The 16091-nt window shown below is 54.9% G+C and overlaps 1 protein-coding gene across 22 annotated transcripts in view; it reads right to left on the bottom strand.

The window, feature by feature from the left end:
* The window catches only part of LOC116953618 (uncharacterized), a 167904-nt gene that overhangs the window by 8120 nt on the left and 143693 nt on the right, over positions 1-16091 (bottom strand). Inside the window, exon 1 of one of the 22 annotated variants that reach the window (XM_076075154.1) lies at positions 7907-15758. The exons of 20 other annotated variants lie outside the window; for them this stretch is intronic. In XM_076075154.1, the coding sequence (XP_075931269.1) occupies positions 10020-10832 (813 nt within the window). In that variant the 5' untranslated portion in view covers positions 10833-15758 and the 3' untranslated portion in view covers positions 7907-10019. Of the gene's footprint in view, positions 1-7906; positions 15759-16091 lie in introns of those variants that run through there. One more of the 22 variants, XM_076075152.1, reaches the window with a different exon arrangement.

The raw sequence follows: 16091 nt of genomic DNA, 5'->3' as shown, positions 1-16091 counted from the left end.
AAAGGAGGTCTCATAATGTAAAGGCTTACCCCGAGCCCTCAATACTCTGATGGTGCGCTGTTTTTGAGTTGTACGCCTTTTGGCGTCTTCTGGTCCCAACACCAGTGGAGACTAAAGGGCTCTAAAGAAAAGCCGTCTCGGGTGTGGACCAATCAAATTCAAGGACAGTGCCAATATTATCAGAGTTGTCTCTTTTTGTTTGCATTTTTGACTGCTTGTGTTGTGGTTATTGCAAACACGATCCCTCGTATAAAGGTGTCAGTTTTTTGTGCCAGATAAAAGTAAAAAAAAGTAAAAAAACCTATTACTAATACGATGACGTTTTGGTTAAAGCGCACCGCCGCGCACGACGGGTAATAGCTCGCTCGCGGTCTCGATGAACCGTGACGATTTAGGAACCGCGGTTCCGGATTCAGGTGTCGACTATTATTCATATTATTATTTGTGTTTGGTCTCACTGTTTTTGTTTGACCGCTTCGTTCGCCGTGTTTGCTCTGCCCTCGTCTGTAGGCGTTCCGTCAACTCCGTTAACACAAACGCATCGTTTGCACACACACACATTCGCTGATGTTCACACATCGCACCGGGCACTTCGTGTTAGGCTGACTGGACGGGATGATGATGGCCATGGCGGTGACGATGGTGGTGGTGACGATGATGGCGATGACCGTGATGAAGGTGATGGTGGTGATGATGGTGGTGGTGATGATGATGACCCGCTGCTCGAGACTACAGTGGCAGCTCCTGAGGGTTGTGTCCACGGCAGAGATGGAGCGATGATGACATCGGCACGGTGGACTGTTGCATCACGCCAGGCGAACTAGGGGAAGGCCCAGGATCGGTTCTAATCATAACATCACCGGTGTTGGTGGTGGCCGCGAGCGGGAATTGAACTCGGGTCGCCGGGTTCGTAGCGCAGTGCCGCGCTAACCGCTGCACCACCGCTCCCCAAACAACTCACAAAGACAAAGACCCCCCCCCCCCCATAGCCTCAACAGACTGTTGAGGCAAGTGCTGTTAGCGAGCACCTATGAAACCCGGGACGACACACGAGGGGGCGTGGCTGGCCAACACCACTCCCGGCCGCCTTTGTCTCCCCAGTGGCAATGTTCACACATCGCACCAGGTACTCATTTTGAGGCTAAGTCGACCTAGGGGAGGCCCAGAACCGGTTCAGATAATCTAATCGTCACTCGGTGTTGGTGGCCGCGAGCGGGAATCGAACTCGGGTCGCCGGGTTTGCAGCTCAGCGGGCTCGCTGACCGACGCACACAACTCGCACGCGTGAAACCATTCAGGCCCGATGCAACATTTGCTGGTGCTGCCTTCACCACCACCACCACCGCCGCCGCCACCACCGCCATAGCCATAGCCACGTCAGTGGCGGCCGCTGATGGACAGCCATTGACGCGGCGGTCGTGCGAGTGGGAGACGGAGCGGGGAGATGTAAATCAGTACCACCCCCTCCACCACCACCACCAAAACTCTCCCCGTCTTCTCGAGCCGCATTCTCACCCCCACGCCACCACCCCCGTTCTACGTTACGCTTTCTCCATGGCAATGAATAGCCATTGAGAACACGGCGGCGGCGGCGGCGAGAATTTTTTTTTTACTTTTTTTTTGCTTTTGTGTGCGGAGAGAAAAACGTGCCCCGGCACCTCATTGGTTAAGTTTACCCCCCCTCCCCCCCACCAATAACACCCCCCCCCACCAATACCCCCCCACCAATACCCCCCCCCCCTATCAACCCCCCCCACCGCCCAACCCCACCGGCGACGCGCGCAACCGCCTGCAGCAATACGCAACCACCTCTACCACATGCGACCACTTGCAGCGACATGCGTGACCTACGCGCGGCCACGAACACGTGAACACGTGACCACGTGCGCGCAACCACGTGCAATCACTCGCAACCAGCTACGACCACGCGCAACCAGCCACGTCCAAACGCAGCCATGCACAAACACACGCAACCAGCTACAGCCACGCGCAATCACGCGCAATCACACGCTAACAGCTACGACAACGCGCAACCACACGCAACCGGCTACAACCGCACGCGACCAGCTACGACCACGTGCAACCACGTGCAATGACACACGCAACCGTGCAACACAGAGCACTCGGACAAGCTCAGTCGAACCGTCGCAACAATTGTCGCTGCTGTTCTTACAATTGTCACAACAGCAATTGTGATTGTTACAACAATTGCTGTTGTTACAACTGTTGTCGTTGTTGTTGTTGTCACACGCGCACTGCCTCTGTCCACCCCGCAGTGTAAACGGGTTCAACACAGTTAGGTCGATGATCGACGTCCGGCCTGCGTGGATGAGTAGGCCAAACACCCTTCTCGAGCGCTCCGCCTCTAGCGGAGGCCCTCCCCGCCAGCAGCGGCGTTAGCGAGCACATGCAGGGCTGCGCCTTTACCCGTTTAACCTTTCATAACGATCACAACCATGACGACGGCTGCGAGGTTTGTGTCCGGAGGATTGTCGCCAAATCTGAAGACAGAGGAGGGTGGGGACTTCATTTCAGCCACTCTCGCTTCGGGTGGATCACGAGCTCGAATGCTCGGGCGAGGAGTTTTGGCTTCGGTGGTGGGATGGAAGCGGAGAGCCACGAAGAAAGAAAAAAAAGACCCATAAAGTGAGAGGCAGGAAACGAGGAACAGGGCCTGGTATATGCGGAGGTAGACACAACGGTAAATAAATAAAGCATAAACACATTTTTTTAAATGAATATGGTATTTTTTTCCGTTATATAAATGATCCGGCCCCAAATGAGCTTTTGGTCGTGTAGCCCGCCACCACCCGGCCGCGTACGATCGCCCCTATTGGACATCTGTGTACAAAGAGCTCTATAGCTCATCGGATTCCTCCTGTATAAATACAGATTCTGATTCTCGAAAGACGACTCCTCCCGCTATTTGAGCTGGGGTCGCTTGCTGGTCAGCTCGACACAACCACCACCAACACCACACGCAGCTCATTACGCTTCAACTTATTTTGGTGGTAGCAAATATAAAAACCTTACGATTTGTATTATTATGAATATTAGAGAATAGTTTTTCCCCTTTTTTCTGGCAACAAAACAGCTGTGTTAAGATGTTCAAACACCAAACTGAAACCTTTCACAAGGAGTCATGGCACTGCATTAACCACAATACTTGTGGTCAGAATGCAAACAAAAAAAACACACTCTGATAATATATGATGCATTGTCCTTGAAACCGATTGGCCCACACCAGAGACCGCTTTCTTTTGAGCCTCGTCTCAAAACGGTGTTAGACCAGAGGACGCCAAAAGGCGTGCATCACATTTTAAATATTATCATCGGTGCCAACAGTGTCGACTAAGCCTGCAGTATAGACCGCCCCCCCCCCTCCACCACCCCCCCCCCCTAGACTTTGACAAGCAGCAAAACGATCTCCCCACCCACCCGCTCCCAACTCTCATCTCTACCCCCCCCCCACACCTCCTCGACCACTCCCTCCCACCGTCCCGTCTCTAATCACCGTCTCAAATCCCACTCAGCCAGCGCTGCTACCCGCGCGTCTTACACACGCGGCTCACGTTCAAATGATGACTCATTCTGGCTGCGGGGCGCGGGGGGGGGTGTGAGAGGTTTTAGGGGCGAGAGATGGGGCTGGTGGTGGTGGTGGTGAGTGAGGGTGGTGGGGGTGGTGGTCTGGCCGATGGTGATGTGATGATGCTGGTGATGGTGGTGGCGATGATGATGATTGTGGTGGTGGGGATGATGTCATCATGATGATGGTGGCGATGAAGGCAATGATGATGACGATGGTGATGATGGTCATAACGACGATGCTGATGGTGAATGCCATGACGATGGCGTTGATGATGATGATGATCGTGGTGATGTTGATGATGATGATGACTATGGTAGTGGTAGTTCGGGGGGTGGTTAAGCATATCAATTTAGTGGCGAGATTGGGAGGTTGATGGGTGGGTGGGTGGAAGAGAAGGTGGGTGGGTGGAAGAGAAGGTGGGTGGGTGGAAGAGAAGGTGGGTGGGTGGGTGACGCGGGGGCTCCCTTATTTCTCGGGGGGGGGCGGGCGAGGGAGGGAGGGAACGGGGGGGGGGGCACCAGAGAGGTTTCGCGAACTTTATTTTGTAAAGTAGGAGCGTGGGAAAAGCGAGCCCTGTCACGGCACAGAACTTGACGTTACAATTCCCGGGTTAACCCCTTCAGCGCCCAGACGTGGGCATTGTGCCACGGGAGGCACACCATGAATAACAAGGGGAGGGGGGCTCGATGAGGAATAGAGGGGAACCGGGGGATGAGAGGGGGATGGGAGAGGAGGAGGAGGGGGGGAATTGGTGCGAGTGCAGAATAAGGGTTAAAGAGAGACGGGAGTCGGGGGGAAGGGGCGGAGGGTTTCTTATTTATAAAACAGAATAAGAATCACGAAGGAGAAGGAGGGAGGAGGAGGAGGAGGGGTCTGGGGTATGCGGCGGACTAATTAAATTGGACCTCGATGTCTGTGCGCGCCTGTCTCAATGGCTCTTCTGTACGAGACGGGCGAAGGGGCGCGCGCGCGCGTGTGTGTGTGAGTGTGTCTGTGCGTGTGAGTGTGTCTGTCTGTGAGTGTGTGTGAGTGTGTCTGTCTGTGTGTGAGTGTCTGTCTGTGAGTGTGTGTGAGTGTGTCTGTCTGTGTGTGAGTGTGTCTGTCTGTGAGTGTGTGTGATTGTGTGTGTCTGTGAGTGAGTGTGTCTGTCTGTGTGTGAGTGTGTCTGTCTGTGAGTATCTGTCTGTGTGTGAGTGTGTCTGTCTGTGCGTGTGTGCGTGTGTGTCTGTGTGTGAGTCTGTCTGTCTGTGCGTGTGTGAGTGTGTGTCTGCCTGTGCGTGTGTGTGTCTGTCTGTGTGTGTCTGTCTGTGCGTGTGCGTGAATGTGTCTGTCTGTGCGTGCCTGTGTGTGCGCGTGGGGAGCGGTAGTGTAGCGGTTAGCGCGCTGCGCTACGAACCTGGCGACCCGGGTTCAATTCCCGCTCGCGGTCAACACCAGTGACGATTATCTGAACCGGACCTGGGGCCTCGCCTAATTCGACTCAGCCTCAAATGAGTACCTGGTGTGGTGTGTAACCATCACAACTGGGGAGATAAACGCGGCCGAGAGTGGTGGTGGTAGTGGTGGTGGCTACCCACCCCCTCGTGTGCTGTGCCGGCCTTCATCGGTGCTCGCTAACAGCACAGTGTGTTGAAGCGCCCAAAGAAAAAGACAAAGATCCCCCGTGTAGCCTGAACAGACTGTTGAAGCAAGTGCTCCAAATCCTCCGTCCTCCACACCGCAGCAGTAACGACGAAAACGCGGCACGATCGTCATCCTTTCCCTATCTTTTGTTTTAGACATCATCAGCAGCATCTTCATCATCACCAGCATTTTAATCGGCATCGTAATCTTCATCAGCATCAGCAGCATCATCAGAATCATCACCATCTTCATTATCATCAACAGCAGTAGCATTTTCATCTTCGTCAGCAGTATTTTCATCATCAACAGCAGCATCATCAAAATCTTCATCATCAGCAGCAGCATCATCATCATTTTCATAATCTACATCAGCAGCAGCATCATCATAATCTTCATCATCAGCAGCAGCATCATCATAATCTTCATCATCAGCAGCAGCATCATCATAATCAAAATCTTCATCATCAGCAGCAGCATCATCCGCATAATCTTCATCATCAGCAGCATCATAATAAAAATCTTCATCATCAGCAGCAGCATCATCATAATCTTCATCATCAGCAGCATCATCATCATCATCAAAATCATCATCATCAGCAGCAGCATCATCCGCATAATCTTCATCATCAGCAGCATCATAATAAAAATCTTCATCATCAGCAGCAGCATCATCATAATCAAAATCTTCATCATCAGCAGCATCATCATCATCAAAATCTTCATCATCAGCAGCATCATCATCATAATCTTCATCATCAGCAGCAGCATCATCATAATCTTCATCATCAGCAGCAGCAGCGAATGAGTTCACGATTCGTCCGCCCGCCCGCCCCGGCTCGCTGCGAGCGACGCGGGGCGAGAGGGACGAGAGGCGGCGACGCCTCCCGCCTGACATTGTCAGGCGCTGCTGGTGAGGGGTAGGGGGCACCCCCCCCCCCCCCACAGCCACGTCAGCCCCCCCCCACCCCCCAATACCGCCACCCTCCTCCCTCCCTCCTCTTCCGTGTCTGCTCCCACCGTAGTGGGGGGGGGGGGGGTGCTCCGGCTTTGTCGCTGATTGGCCCATTGTCTTTCTCTCACTATCGACTTGGATTGCTCCGAGCTGGGAGTCTCTCTCCGTCTCTCCCACTGCGCGCGCGCGCGCGTGCTGGAGGGCGGTGGGCGCAGTGGCTTGCGCGACTGCATTTTTTCTAATATATCTATATATTTTTTTTACTATTTTATTGTTTTAACCAGCTAAGGCCCACTGAGATACATAGTCCTGTTTCACAAGCGGTTCTGGCCACAAAATGATAGTCCCAACGAAGTGGCGGCGTTCTCACCGCGCGCAAATATACAGCAGTATCCAAATACTCTCAACGCGTGATGTTCAGTGTAAATGTGGAGGAGGGGGGGGGACATCTAAATGTACAGCAGGCGTCAGGGGCTGGTTTCAACCCCACGACCTCCTGTATGCCAGGCGAGGTAGTTAACATCTCCTAGCCACCGTGGTGCCACATATGAATCCGGCAACCAGAGTTGGACTCCCAACCATAGGTCAAAATCGGCGGTAATTATATGAACCGGCCCTGGCCACCCCCTTTGTTGACTCGGCTACAAACGAGCACCGGGTGTAGCGGTGTGTAGTAAACATCGCCATTGGGGAGACAAAGGCGGCCGGGAGCGGTGTTGGACACCAAACTAACTCCCCCCCCTAATAGGTGCTGCTACTCGCAAAGAGCACTTGCTCCTACAGCCTGTTACGGCTTTGCCTTTGTGTATGCTGGGGAGCGGTGGCGCAGTGCTTAGCGCACTGCGTTATATGAACTCGGCAAACCGGAGTTCGACACCCGACCAAAGGCCAAAATCATCCGTAATTATCTCTGCCTCCCCCACCCCCCCTCTAGTTCGTCTCAGCCTTAAATTAGTCATGGGCGCGGTGTGTAAATGGCGGTTGCCACCTCTGATGTCTAAAAAAAACATCTTGGAAGGAGGAATATTCAATCTTGATTTGAAGCTTTCGTGACTGCAGGAATCCATACTCTTTGGTTCTTTCGGTAAAGTCACGTGGGTAGAAAATAAAATAAATCACGACGTTTCGGGCACAACACAACACAAGCGTCCATCATCAGGTGGGAAGGCTTTCGCTGCGCCCGAAACGTCGTGATTCATTTTATTTTATGCCTACGCGACTTTACCGAAAAAGCCAAAGAGTATGGAGGAATATCTCACGATAGCGGTAGGAGTGGGCAGAACTGCATGTCAATGCATCATTGTCTTTGGATGAGCGTTGCATTATTGCCATTGTTAAAATCATGACGAATGTTTATTTCAATTACTACGCAACCGTAATTAATTATTACGCAAAAGCAGTTGTTCGCAATCACAACCGACGGTCCCGGAATAAATGGGGACAGGCTAGACACAATTCCTTACTTGTTCAAAAACAATTGGTTGTTTATTTTTGATTTATTTACATTCGTTTGGGCCACAGACCCTCGCCCATCAAAGCTTCAATGTCCCGAACAAAGACAAAGATCCCCCCCGTATAGCCTTAACAGACTGTTGGGGCAAGCGGCTGTTAGCGAGTAGCAGCACACCTCTGAAGGCCGGCACGGCACACGAGGTGAGTGGGGGGGGGCGGGTGGCCAGCACCGCGCCCGGCCGCCTTTGCCTCCCGAGCAGCGATGTTTACACTCCGCACCAGGTACTCACTTGGGGGGGGGGGCAGGACCGGTTGAGATCACCGTCGTTCGCAACGCTGCGGAACCCCTCGACGCGTCTCTCTCTCTTCTCCAGGGTTCCTCGACCGAGCGGGAGAGTGATACCCCCACTACATTCTCTCTCTCGCTCTCTGCATGATACGCTTTGAGCCACGCTAAGACAAGTTAAATTAAAAACCAAATCTAATATTGCTCGTGGTGGCGATTTTTTTTTGTATTGTGCGGCATTCATCGGCGAACCGAGGCGGAGACCGTCGGCTCCCCTTCAGCGTGAACCGTACGTGGGAAATTGCAGGTCTCGTTGACAATGTGTGGTTCTCTACGCGAGCCCGTGGTTGTGTATACGCGGGTTTATATGTTGGTCCATGCGGCTATACGCGGGTTTATATGGGGGTCTATACGGGGAGGGGTCTAGGGGTCTATATGGGGGTCCATGGGCTTCTAATGGGGTGAGCTTGAGTTCCTTTGTAAAATCCCTGGGTCCCTTTGCGAGTCATCAGTGACAGAGTGGGGCCGAGGCCATCCACACCTCGCTACAATTGAGAACGCAGCTTTAACCACGGAGACACACAGACAGACACACAAGCAGAGAGAGAGACAACACAACACAGACACACAGAGAGTCTCTGTGTGTCTATGTTGTGTGTCTGTCTCTGTGTGTCTCTGTGTTCTCTCTCTCTCTCTCTGCTTGTGTGTCTGTCTGTGTGTCTGTGTTTTGTCTCTATCTCAAATTTAGTTCTACCTGATGACGACTGCTTGTGTTGCAATGGAAACGTCGTATTCTATTACTTATTTTATTTTCTTTCTACTAATCTATTATTGGTATTTTACCACGTAAGGCCCACTGAGGTATATAGCTGTTTTTCAAAAGTGACCTTGCCACAAATGATCGCTCAAGGCAAGTGGCTTATCACGTGGAAATGTACAGCAGTCAAAAACGCGTGATGTTGATTTTAAATGTGGAGGGGAAAACCGGAGGATCCCAAAAAAAATAATCCACGCTGCTCAAACCCACGACCTCCTGTATACCAGGCGAGGTAGTTAACGTCTCCTAGCCACTCTGATGATGATGATGATGAGAGAGAGACACGCAAACTCCAAAATTGCAGGCGTCAGGGTCGGGATCGAACCCACGACCTCCTGTATACCGGGCGAGGTAGTTAACATCTCTGACCTGACCATTCTGAAACTCCATCACCAAATATTTACCAACCAACTCCGACGACAGGCGGTAAAACTCGAGATAATGACCGGTGCGGAAATCCTCACGTCATCAAAGATGTTCTATTTTAATATACTTCAACAACAACAATAACAACAATAATATCATTGAGTTTTACGCGTGATGTAGCCTCACCGAGTCTCGAAGCCTCCGTTTTCACGAGGATCCTCCCAACCTGGGATGGTTTTGCAATGAAAAGCCGGGGGAGAAATCCCGGAAACGGCGTGTCATACGAGGTGATAGCAATCAGAGTTTCCGCACGGATGGGTTCACTGATCCGCTCGGTCATTTGCTCACCGCGGAAAAAGGCACGAGAGGAGGTCAGAAGCAGAATCAGAATATTTATTTATACTGGAGGAATCTGATGAGCTATGAAGCTCTTTTTTTCGGTTTACAGATGTCCAGAAGGTACATCTTAGAATCAGAATATTTATTTATACTGGAGGAATCCGATGAGCTATGAAGCTGATGTCCAGTAGGGGCACGGGGTAAGAGCATTCCAACAACAAACAGTACAAAAACGCACGAGCGGTTCCAGATGCCGAATGCCCACGAATGATTCCGTTGTACCCTGTCCGTACTTGACGTGCTGTACTGCCAATCGACACGGCACCACAGCAGCAGCACTGCACATCAGAGGCCCACCAGCTCACGCTGTTGGCATCGAAGGGGCGGGGGGATGGGGTGATCTCACTACGAATCTCTGCGTGATCCACCAACCCACGTAACCAAACCAAGCAAAGGGCTCCGGTGGCCCAGGCAACGGAAGGGGCTGCCGCAACGATCGCGGGGGACGTGATCGGGGCGAGCTGAATGTCATCTCGAAGTCATGAATCCTAATAGACGCCGACGACGACGCCGACGACGACCCCGACGCCTCGCGTTAAAAACCAGCGCACTGCGTTTTTGGTATCAAGCGTCTCGTGCCTGCCTCTCCTCCCGTCTCGGCCGCGTCTCGGCCGCGTCTTTGTGTCCTCTCGTCGCGCTGAAGCTCCACCTTGTGTCTGCGTGGCTTGCACCTCGCTGCGCCACCCATCCCGAGCACCACCATCCCCAGCACCACCAGCACCAACATCCCCAGCACCACTATCCCCAGCACTACCATCCCCAGCATCACCATCCCCAGCACCACCATCCCCAGCACCACCATCCCCAGCACCACTATCCCCAGCACCACCATCCCCAGCACCACCATCCCCAGCACCACCATCCCCAGCACCACCAGCACCAACATCCCCAGTACCACTATCCCCAGCACCACCATCCCCAGCACCACCATCCCCAGCACCACCATCCCCAGCACCACCATCCCCAGCACCACCATCCCCAGCACCACCATCCCCATCACCACCATCCCCAGCACCACTATCCGCAGCACCACCATCCCAAGCACCACCATCCGCAGCACCACCATCCCCAGCACCACCATCCCAAGCACCACCAGCACCACCATCCCCAGCACCACCATCCCAAGCACCACCATCCCCAGCACCACCATCCCAAGCACCACCAGCACCACCATCCCCAGCACCACCATCCCCAGCACCACCATCCCAAGCACCACCATCCCAAGCACCACCATCCGCAGCACCACCATCCCCAGCACCACCATCCCAAGCACCACCAGCACCACCATCCCCAGCACCACCATCCCAAGCACCACCATCCCCAGCACCACCATCTCCAGCACCACCATCCCGAGCACCACCAAAGACAAAGATCCCCCGTATAGCCTTCAACAGACTGTTGGGGGCAAGTGCTATTAGCGAGCACCTATGGAAGGCCGGCACGGGGCACGATGGGGTGGGTGGCCAGCAACCACGCCCGGCCACCACTGTCGCACCACCACCAACCACCACCACTGTCGCACCACCACCACCAACCACCACCGCCACCACTGGGATGAAAAAGCACCGTGGCTTTTATTCTGTGACGTTTCTGTTCCTTGATGAAGCAAAGCGCGCGGCGGTGCGAGAGAAAGGAGCGGGGGGAGCGAGGGGCGGGGGGAATGTGGGGGAGGGGAGAGTTTGGGCAGTGCCGCTCATCACAGCCGACAAGAAGCGGCGACCTTGACCCATGACCTGCGACCTTTCCGGGGGTCAAAGTCTCTTTCCCACAGCCTCGCCGTGAATGGAGGCGACTATGAGCAGCAGCAGCAGCTGCTGCCAGACCGAGCAGCCTGCACACGCAGTGTCACTACGCGTGTGTGTCACTGAGCATGTGTCACCGTGTGCGCTGTGTCACTACGTGTGTGTCACCGTGTCCGCTGTGTCACTACGCGTGTGTCACCGTGTGTGTGTTACTACGTGTGTGTCACCGTGTTCGCTGTGTCACTGAGCGTGTGTCACCATGTGCGTTGTGTCACTACGCGTGTGTCACCATGTGCGTTGTGTCACTACGCGTGTGTCACCGTGTGTGTGTTACTACGTGTGTGTCACCGTGTGCGTTGTGTCACTATGCGTGTGTCACCGTGTGCGCTGTGTCACTATGCGTGTGTCACCATGTGCGTGTCACTACGTGTGTGTCACCGTGTGCGTTGTGTCACTATGCGTGTGTCACCATGTGCGTGTCACTACGTGTGTCACCGTGTGCGTTGTGTCACTACGCGTGTGTCACCATGTGCGTGTCACTACGTGTGTCACCGTGTGCGTTGTGTCACTATGCGTGTGTCACCATGTGCGTTGTGTCACTACGCGTGCGTCACCGTGTGTGTGTTACTACGTGTGCGTCACCGTGTGCGCTGTGTCACTATGCGTGTGTCACCATGTGCGTGTCACTACGTGTGTGTCACCATGTGCGTGTCACTACGTGTGTCACCATGTGCGTTGTGTCACTACGTGTGTGTCACCATGTGCGCTGTGTCACTATGCGTGTGTCACCATGTGCGTGTCACTACGTGTGTCACCGTGTGCGTTGTGTCACTACGCGTGTGTCACCATGTGCGTGTCACTACGCGTGTGTCACCGTGTGCGCTGTGTCACTACGCGCGTGTCACCATGTGTGTGTCACCATGTGCGTGTCACTACGCGTGTGTCACCATGTGCGTGTCACTACGCGTGTGTCACCATGTGCGTGTCACTACGCGTGTGTCACCGAGCGTACGACTGCGCGTGTGTCACGAGGCAGTGTAGCGGTCAGCGCCACGCTGCGCTACGAACCCGCCGGTCCGATTTCCATTCCCACTCACGGCCACCAACACCAGTGACGATTATTTGAACCGGTCCTGGGCCTCCCCTAGGTCGACTCAGCCTCAAATGAGTACCTGGTGCGGTGTGCAAACATCGCCACTGGGGAGACAAAGGCGGCCGGGCGCGGTGCTGGCCACCCACCCCCTTCGAGTGCCGTGCCGGCCTTCATAGCTGCTCGCAAACAGCACTTGCCCCGACAGTCTGTTAGAGGCTTCACGGGGGACCTTCGTCTTTGTACGCGAGTCAACGAACACACACACGCACACACAGATTCACGAAACATTCGCTTCAATTAATCTCCTGGCACGTGGCAGCGAAACGTCGGACATCGCGCCCAACAACGCGCGGCGCGCAACCCCCGACAACGCACAGCGGAGAGAAGCACAGCGGCAGCAGGAGAAGCAGCAGCAGCAGAAGCAGCAGTACACGAGCGTGCCAGCCCTGTTCCGCAGCAGGGGGAGCCGTAGGGATCACATCTCTCTCGGCAAGATGTCCACTCGTGGCTCAGCGCGGGCCCCGCAACCCACACAGCCACCCAGCCACCCTTCGCGAAGCGGAACAGCGCTCGGGGGACGGCACCGTGTGGGGAAAAAGAGAGCTTCGCAGCTCATCGGATTGCCCCAGCGCGAATTGAAACATTCCCAGCGCGATTCCGGCGTCCCGCTCGGCTCGTCGTGCTGCGCTCTCGAGAGCCACGCGGCCCGCCCCAAGGCGCCACGTCTCGTGCCCCAACCGCACGTCCTCACCACCTCCCCCCCCCACCACAACCACCACCACCACCACCACGTCGCCCGCCCCCCCCCCTCGCCCTCTCTCCCCAACCGCATCACGGCCGGCCCAGCTGTGACAGACACCACAGGCAAAACAACAGCGGCCGGCGATCGCGAAATGTTTGTATCACAATCGCCAAGTGGAGGGTCATGGACACGGAGAGTGGTGGTGGTGGCGGTGGTGATGGCGGTGGTGGCCATGGTGGCAGTGGCGCTGGTGGCAGTGTCAGCTGTGGTGGTGGTTGCGGTGTTGACGGTGGTGGCGGTAATGGTGGAGGTGGTTGCGGTGTTGGTGGCGGTCGTAATGGGGGTGGCGGTGGTGGTGGTTGCGGTGGTTGCGGTGTTGGTGGCTGTAATGGCGGTGGCGGTAATGGTGGAGGTGGTTGTGGTGTTGGTGGCGGTGGTAATGGGGGTGGCGGTGGTTGCGGTGTTGGTGGCTGTAATGGCGGTGGCGGTAATGGTGGAGGTGGTTGCGGTGTTGGTGGCGGTGGTAATGGGGGTGGCGGTGGCGGTGGTTGCAGTGTTGGTGGCTGTAATGGCGGTGGCGGTAATGGTGGAGGTGGTTGTGGTGTTGGTGGCGGTGGTAATGGGGGTGGCGGTGGTTGCGGTATAGACAGATATCGCTGGTTCACGCTGTGGGGGGCGAAGACGGGTAGCAGGGAGTGGGGGAGGGTGTCTGGGGGAGACAAAGGGGGTGGGTAGGAGGTGGGAATGGAGAACCCGCTTTCATAATTTGAATAATGTATGCCGCTAGCCGGCAGACAGCAGAGGCAGCGCGCACACACGCGCGTACACACACGCGCGTACACACACGCGCTCACACGCACGTACACAGACACACACAGACGCGCACACACACACAAAGATCCCCCATATCGCTTAACAGACCGATGACGGTGGTGGTGGTGGTTGTGGTGATTGCGGTGGTCGGCGTCGGCGGTGGTGGAGGTTTATGGTGGCCGTAGAAGTGGCGGTGGTGTTGATGATGGCAGTGGCGGTGGTGTTGATGATGGCAGTGGCGGTGGTGTTGGTGGTGGCAGTGGCGGTGGTGGTGGTGGTGGTGGTGCAGCTGGTTGGAGCCACTGGGCAGGAGGCCGGTGTCGTGATGGGGAGGCTCCGAGCCTCATGAATCGAGGAATGAAAACAGACCGGGTTGGAAGAGGTCACGTACACATTATTTCTCCTTTTAACAAAACGTAGTACAATGCATAAGCGGCACGAGGCACGAACCCACAACACACGCTATATTCATTATAGAAATGTATTCGCGGGAAGATGAGGACAAAGAGGAAATCTCAACTGGCCAGCTTGACCCGCTTTGGGCCGTTTCAAGGTCCGACGTCTGAACTTGCCGACCGGCGTGAACCTGCGGTCAGGTTTCGCTCTTTTCCGTGCTCATCGGCGAGTCGCGGACGTCGGCGTGGGTCGCCGAGCACGCGCCGTCCGTGAGCCACCGTCGGTGAACACCATCTATCCACTGCTGGATGATGATCCGCCCGTAGAATTACACTCGTCGTTATCAAGAGCCGTGATCCAGCTGCATCATCATCATCACCACCATCATCACCATGAATCACGATCTATCCACTGTTGGATGAAAGTCTCACCAACACAGTAACACTGATCGTCACCGATAGAAGATGGCCGCTCCCGGTCGCCGGATGAAAATTTTCCCCACGCAGTTAAGACTCACGGCCCCATCATCACGAGCGGCGATCGATCCGCAGGCACGATGACCGGCTGTGCGGCGGCAACGCGACGAACGTCGGGGAACGACGCCAGACGAACGTCGTTCCCCGGACGTTCGTCGGCCCGTCGCCGCCGCCGCTCCGACGTCGGGACCCCGCACGGAGCGGAGTCGCGCCACGGCGCCCGCAGCGTGCCCGGCGGTGTAGCCGGCGCTTAGCGGCGCGCCGACAGCTAACCCGTGCCGGCTCGTGCACCGGTAAAGTTGACGGGCGGTTCGCAACGAATTGTTAAATTGTTATTTGATATATTATTAAATAATAATAATAATATTATATAAAATAATTGTTACGCTGAAATTTTGACTTATAAATTAACCCTATGACGGATGGCCACGCGAGTTTATTTTTTGTTTAACCAGGCAGGCGAGTTCAAGAGGCCAGGAGAGAGACATTTAGCACGGTCGGATACGTCCTGTACGAAATAAGTTCAACGTACGTACACACGCGCGCGCGCTCACTGGGACTCGGCACGGCGACATTGATTCTAAACGTGAAGGCAAAAACCGGAGGACCCGGAGAAAAATCCACGCGACCACGGGGAGAGAGAGACACGCAAACTCCAAATATACAGCAGCAGCAGGCGTCAGGGTTTGGATCGAACCCACGACCTCCTGCATAGCAGGCGAGGTAGTCAACATCTCGCCACCGCGGTGCCTGACGAACACAATTTGTGTTAGTCAGGCTCACATGCCCCTGTGGCTGCGTTGCGACTTTTCAATTGGCACGAGGGGGAAAGGGGTGTTTAGTTTATTGTAAACGGAGAGATCAAGGAATGTAACGACCGACTGAGGTCGTTCGTCCCCCCCCCTCCCGAGTCTCGAGACCAGTCTTCGGGAGGGTCACCCCCCCCCCGCTCCTGTACTTAGGATGATTTACCAATTCGTTTTTGAATTCGACTTAATAATTTACGTTCCTACGTCGGCAGCAGCAGGGGCAACAACGCTCGCCCCGTTTCACGTAAAAATGAATATCACAACGAGACTGGACTTGGCAATTGAACGTGGCGGTAGATTAACGCGCATTGCACTGCCCGTTACGTGTCCGACCCCCCTCTAACCCCTCCCCCAGAATGCTTTTCAAACGACCGTACGCGAGTTTGTGAGAATTTCCCAAACCGCCAATTTGGTAAAGCGTCGATCGGCACCGCGGCCGGTACACCGGCGGCGAGGTCACGAAGGGTTGACCCTCTACTGGACATCCGTGAAAAAAAAATGAGCTTTACAGCTCATCGGATTCCTCCGGTATGAAT

The sequence above is a fragment of the Petromyzon marinus genome, chromosome 52 (genome assembly GCF_048934315.1).
Source record: "Petromyzon marinus isolate PM22_M1 ecotype Great Lakes invasive population chromosome 52, UKy_Petmar_22M1.pri1.0, whole genome shotgun sequence".
In the NCBI taxonomy this organism is placed as follows: Eukaryota; Metazoa; Chordata; class Hyperoartia; order Petromyzontiformes; family Petromyzontidae; genus Petromyzon; species Petromyzon marinus.
The sequence above is the reverse complement of the archived record's forward strand: the minus strand, read 5'-3'. Positions and strand labels throughout refer to the sequence as shown.